Below are 6,242 nucleotides of genomic sequence, written 5' to 3' on the forward strand. Positions count from 1 at the left end.
AATAGTTCCCCCCAAAAAAAATCCACTTAAACCATACACCCAAACCATCTATTAGTTCGGACACTCATTTTGAAATACTAAAATAAAATAAAACTGTGTAATTCCCGTGGGCTTCTGTGTTACTACCTGCCCTAATGACCTTTCTGCCCTCCGGCACCAATGAAGCCATAAATACAGATCGGCTTTTCAGCTAAACCCACAGGCTCTCCTGTGACAGTGATAAAGTGGTCCAGCGCTGCAAACAGGGGCAAGATGCAGGGCAGATCTCAACCTGCCCCAACATGGGAACAGGTGAAAATGGAATGTGCTCAGTAAGGCTAACATGTCGAAATATACTTTAGACACCAGGATGGAGCTGCAAGTCTGATTCTCAGGATTGAAACTTTGGACTCAGAGAATCTTTGGAAGCCCTAAGATAAATGAGGGGCCTTTTGTTCATTTGTTTTTACTTTTTAATATTTTTTAAAATTAATTTTCTTGGTACACTCAGGAGTACTGGATCAGCTTCTCAAACATCCCAGAGGCTGGCTTGTACACCCAGCAGCTTAATCACCTTGAAGTCACTGCTTCAAGGTGCTTAAGCTTCGTCACCCCATAAAACTATTTTGGTATCAGAGGGAGTCAGCATGTCAAGGGTGCTTCGACATCAGTCATCCGTCAGCCACTGTTTGTACACGATGCAAAGAAACTCATCAGAGGCCCAGAGGCACGATTCCGGACAGTTTAACTCTCCTTATTTTAACCCAACATTTATGAACCACCCTTCTGCTAAATCAACCACAGAACAGAAAAAGGTGTTGCAGGATAATACAAAAGTTCAACTATTTTTTTGGTCCTAGATAGTTTTTAGCTGTACTATTCTTCAACTGGCCCTATCTCCTTAATGGGGGAAAGATGAGAGACCATAGAGGGAATGGAGTTTCCATTCTTTCTCCGTCTGCGGCTTTCAGAATCAAGGCTGCTAGTTCTTAGATGCGGTTCGAATTTGTTTCTCAGCTTTGAGCGATGATTTCTCATTCCATGTGACCTGTGAGTTGAAAAGCTGGCATCCTGTCCCAAGACCTCACCTGGAAGGGAAAGACTGAAGTTCTGCCTTTTACTCAGAACTTGCAGCGTTTTTACTTTAAAAGAACTGTCTTTAGTATTTAGCTTCATGGCAGTGACCATGTCGCGAGCACAGGCAATACCCAAAAGGGTTTCCAGATGCTACTGTCTTTTGCTTTCAATTCCTACTTGCCTTCAGTTCTAATACGAGGTCCATCCTCTTCTTTCCCAGAGGGTTGATGTCATTGAGGATCAGGGCCGTGATGATGTCAATGCCATTGGATTCATGGGTGGCAATGCAGTTCTGAGGAAAGAGACACATGCAGACATTACACAAACGTTGGTCACAGATCAGACGTCACAGGCCAACAGGCTCAACTGCTATTTCAGCACAATGCTTGCCAGTCCCGGTAATGTCTCTAGGGGAGAGCAGCAGATTTTCCGTGAGAAAGTGGTAAAAATAAAAGACAGATGAAAGTCTCTAGTTTCAGAATTAACAGTAAACAGTAGGAAAGTCCCCATGCACTGTAACTGATGAATTGGCCGCATCTAATCCAAATAGTGTAGTGGGCTTTTGTTCTTAAGGGAAAATATGGTGTGTGACTGATTCTGGGTCCTGAGCGCTGCTTTCCCCTTTAGAGGTGTGTTGCATTCTCTCTACATCACTCGGTTTTCGTACTGCACACTTCTGCTTAAGGCTTAAGTTTGGAAAGCACGTTTTAATTCAGGTAATATCAGAATTAATCACCTTCCCCCAGGTAAGATCCCCATTTGCAGCAGAATTCACCCCAGTATGCTCCTTTTACCAGGCCTCTGTTTGGCAGAAAAGCCATCCTGAGGTTATAAAGAAATTCACTTAGATAAAGCCTCTCCCCCAAAGCCTGTTGTAATTTTTTTGTTCCTTTGCACTTTAACTCAAACTACCCCACTGGTCCCATCAGGAAGCCTGGAGACGAAAGTGTATCTAACAAAATGCTAGCCTCGTAGTCATGGACAACTAAGATCAGATTTTTTAATATACAGCAAGAGGTCCCTCTTGTAAGCCGTTCTTCTCTTCTGAGTGAAGGTTCTGGCCTTGCTTCCCAAGTAACACAGCACGTCATACCTTTCCTGGCCACTGGGTTTATAATGGGCTATTTAAGCACTGGCCTACCCGCTCCAGCCAGGATACAGCTACAATTTGAGCTAAAAATCATACTCATTCTAGCATCAGCGCAAAACCGCACGAAATCTGCAAGACATCAGGGATAAGCAATGACTCTACTCAAGAAACTATTGGGTTCCACTCCAAAAGTATACTTCTCGAGAAGCGTTAAGGCAAGACTAACGGAGTCCGTCTCTCCTCTGAACGTCTGTGGTGTTAAAGTCTCAATCATACGTTTTCTCATGTTATTTTCAAGTTGCCTCATACACAGCAAGGTTCTTCTCTCTAGTTAGGTTTAAACCTCCTTCCATGAAGCAGCCCCTTTTTGAGTCTTTCCTAATATTTGAAATAGAGCCCAGTCTCCTGGTCATATTCATTTAACTCCAACTTTAATATGTATCCCTAGTCAACCTCGAGTTGGGCCGTTCAAACCAAACCAAGCTGGGCACGCTCACCCCGACAGCCCCTCGAGTGCCTGTGATTAGGTCACGTCCTGAAACATAATGCTCAGTTGCTCCTTCCTCACTGCTTGGAAAAGGCCTCCAGTTCTACTGAATCCCTAGGTCCCTAGGTAGATGCTGTGTGACTTCTGAACTTGTCCCTGTCAACAACGTTTCAAAATGATAAAACTCTTTTTTCCACCCCGAAATGCAAATGGATTTACCTGGTTCTCGTGGCAAGGTCCTTGACAGTATTCGGTCAGACTTTCCAGGGTTTGGTTGATGAGGGCCACGTTCTTTTCGTTGATATAGAGCCCGAGAAGACCGAGACCCCCCGTGGTACTTCCACAAATACAGTCCAGAAACTGCAGCGTCTCACATACCAAATTGTAGTTGGTCTTGTTATTTTGGCAACGGAGGAAGTTCTGCAATTGGGCAGTCCCCAGGTTGGGGGAACAAAGGCAAAGAGAAGAGGGAAAAGGTCACTCGTTCTGCCCTTTTGATGGTATGTAACTGGTTGGGGCCTGGGATTGGAGCAGCAATTACGCAGAGAGATGCAGTGCTGGGTAGAACAGGAGAGTCAGTCAGCCCCCATGACGGTCAACCGTGGACGTGGTCTATGGCAATGGCTGCAAACACTGCGGCCTGTTCTCCAAGGTGCTTCTGTATGGGATGCAGGGGAGGAAAGCCCCCTCTGACAGCCCAGTTCAGACTCCAGTAGCCTTTTTAAGTTCTCATTTCTCTCTTTTCCGCCCCAGCCCACCTCCCCACCCACCCCAGGCTAATAAGTTCAGAGCCTTCTCACGTTTCCAAGGACAGTAGTTAACCTTTAAAAGATGATGCTGTGGTCTGGATGCTGAATGCCCACACCCTAACACTGAGGATAGTTCACCACAGAATGAAGTGTCACAGGCTGGGCTTAAGCCCACCTGCCATGGTGGGAACCTCGCTTATCTTGTTTGGCCACTTCCGTTATTAAAGGAACAAAAGCGAGTAAATGCGTGTGTGCTTGTGTGCACGTGCCCGAGCGTGTATCCTCCAGGTAAACTTGCAATGCTAACAAGAGACATAACAGCAGATAATTTCGCAACGAAGTCAAGCAAGCCACATTCAACCACCTCATAACTCACAGTCTATTCTGATGCACAGGAGCTGCTTTTTGTTTTTTGTTTTCGTCATAGACTCCAGTAATCTCTTCTTAAAGAGAAGGGAAGATTAACCACAGATATTCTTTTGGGCAGAGTTATAAAAGTCACACGTTTACTGTAGAAAACTGTAGAAAATTGTATCTTTTTAAAGTAAAACGATATAATCAAAAGATAAAACGAATGTTAACTTTTGACCCGGTAATTCCACTTCTATCACTATTCACAAAGTACGTACTGGATGTCTGCTACAGCACTGTTTGAGATAGAGGAGAATTGGAAACAAGCTGAACGCCCGTCAGTTGGGAAGTAAACAAATGATAGTGTATCAACATCACTTAATATCACAAGTTGGAAACACTGAGGTAGGTCCATACGTGCCAATATGGAAAGATCTCTAGGACATACTGTTAAGTTAAATGAACAAAAAGGCAAATAGCAGATTAATATGTATCCAATGCTTCCATCCAAATATACAGAAAAAGGACAGGAAGGATACAGTCCAAACCAACAGCAGTTCTCTCTGGGTAGAGACGTGGGAATGGGTAGAGGGACTGTTTTCTTAAACCAAACACTTATTTTCATTTAAACCTTCATAGAATATATTCATGTATTCCTTGTGTAATTAAAACATCCATAAACGCCCAGATTAAAAGCTGGTAATCAAGTTTATGCTCGACTCATCCTCTAGATAACCACCCCCACCCCCACCCCAAGTTAACCTCAGGCCCATCTGCGCAAGCCTTCCTGACTAGTCTAGTAATTGCACGGTCATTCAGGTCCAGGTGGAGGTGGAGGAAGGACAGGTGATTTGAGACCACGTGACCTTTCGTAAGGTGACTATTTTTCTAAGGGTCACAGGAAGCCAGAGGAGGGTTCTGCAGCCATTTCTCACTCCAGCCCCTCGGGGAAGATGCTACCTGTTTGAGGGCCTGGCTGAACCCCTCAGCATGCAGAGGTGGAGTGAAGGAGTATTCAGGGAGAGGGCAGGAGACGGCCAGGCTAACCTAGGCTCAAATTCACAGCATGGCTCTCGAGGCCCCTTTGCCTCTGCAACACCTGTGTCATCATTCCTGCCACGCCCTGCCCCTCCCCACCTCTGCTCAGGGATGTGGCCACTCCCGCCATGCCCCTCTCTGTTCACGGACATCATCTCTCTCGCCATGCTCCTCTGTCTGGCAGCAATGAACTTCCTGCTCTTTAAGCACCCTTCATTCTCTCATCTCCTGGGCTTCAGCCCCACTATTCCCTCTGCCTGTCACTCCCCCCTCCCTGTCTCCACCCTGATTAACTCCTCTTCCTTCAGGATGGCATCTCAAGTCACTTCTTTCAGGAAGCCCTCCATCCTGACTCCAGTGAGATTGGGGCGCCAGCACTCGTGACCGACAACCGGCACAGGGACTGGCTCTTGCCATGGGCTTCAAAAACACCGGCTGAAGTATCTGGATTAAGTTGGATGAAGGAAAGGGGACTTGGGAACTCATGAAGGCCAACAGGTGACATGTTTCAGACTCCCCAGGAAGGACAGTGGGCTGCCCTTTCTTGAAAGCCTCTCCCATTTCTCACGGCCTTTGCAGAATGTCTAGCCAGAATCTCTCCTTCCTAACTCAGTTCCATTTTCTCTCGTTCTCTACCAAAACAGAGGTGTGTCACTCGCTAAAGGCCCATGGGAACTCTTTCTATGCTCAAGGAATAGAGCTCACCCACAGCACATACCACCTACCCCACCTTGTCCAGACTAGAAAAGTCCTGTTCTTTTTGTCGTCTTCCTTGGAGGGCCAGGGACCAAGTTAAGATGTGTAGACGGAAATCAAAGACTTCAAGTCTGTGCTTAAACAGACTTCAGTGGAGAGAGGGCAAGACCTGTATTCCTTAACCCAGGTGAAAGGCAAAGCCAGCCTCTCAGGGGAAGGTTCAAAAGCACACGGAAAATGGTTCAAAAACAGTCCTTCCCATCACGTTTCTCGCTACTGTGAACAAAGCTTGCTTAAGGCAGCAACTGCCCATTCAGCAAAGTCAAACTCAGTGGCTTTATCGCTACTGAACATTTACCAACAGGAAAGTTAAGGTTCTAAGTATGACAAGAAACTCCGGGCAACTTCAAAGGGCCAGATTCCCTCTCTCTCTGGGCTTATCTGCACTTCCTTATACCAGGGAGCTGATAATTCTCTCCTCGTGAGAATGTCTTCTCCCTCGGATCCACGAGGAAACCCTGACCCAGAGACCCACCATCGGTTCCAGAAAACTGCCAATAGGGTGGCACGCAGAGTAGTTGAATCCCACCTAAAACCATCATTTTGAGAACCGGATTCCTACAAACACCACCATATCAGAGCGATGTTATTACTACCTCAGTGTGCCTGGCTTAGTGGGAGTCTGTAAAGATGAGTGCAGCCCTCATCCTTGTGAACCACTGGTCCAGATCACTGGTTTTCCAGCCACTCCCTGCAAAACCCTGGAGGACTCCAG

General features: G+C 46.2%; 1 protein-coding gene across 3 annotated transcripts in view; it reads right to left on the reverse strand.

Annotated features, from left to right (window-relative positions):
* The window catches only part of ITPR1 (inositol 1,4,5-trisphosphate receptor type 1), a 303,138-nt gene that overhangs the window by 57,007 nt on the left and 239,889 nt on the right, over window positions 1-6,242 (reverse strand). For all 3 annotated transcript variants that reach the window (XM_007453070.1, XM_007453068.1, XM_007453069.1), the window contains 2 exons: window positions 2,853-3,092; window positions 1,238-1,348 (listed from right to left, as the gene is read on the reverse strand). In XM_007453070.1, the coding sequence (XP_007453132.1) occupies window positions 1,238-1,348; window positions 2,853-3,092 (351 nt within the window). The remainder of the gene's footprint in view (window positions 1-1,237; window positions 1,349-2,852; window positions 3,093-6,242) is intronic.

This window comes from Lipotes vexillifer, unplaced genomic scaffold, assembly GCF_000442215.2.
Source record: "Lipotes vexillifer unplaced genomic scaffold, Lipotes_vexillifer_v1.1 scaffold1105, whole genome shotgun sequence".
Classification (NCBI taxonomy): Eukaryota; Metazoa; Chordata; class Mammalia; order Artiodactyla; family Lipotidae; genus Lipotes; species Lipotes vexillifer.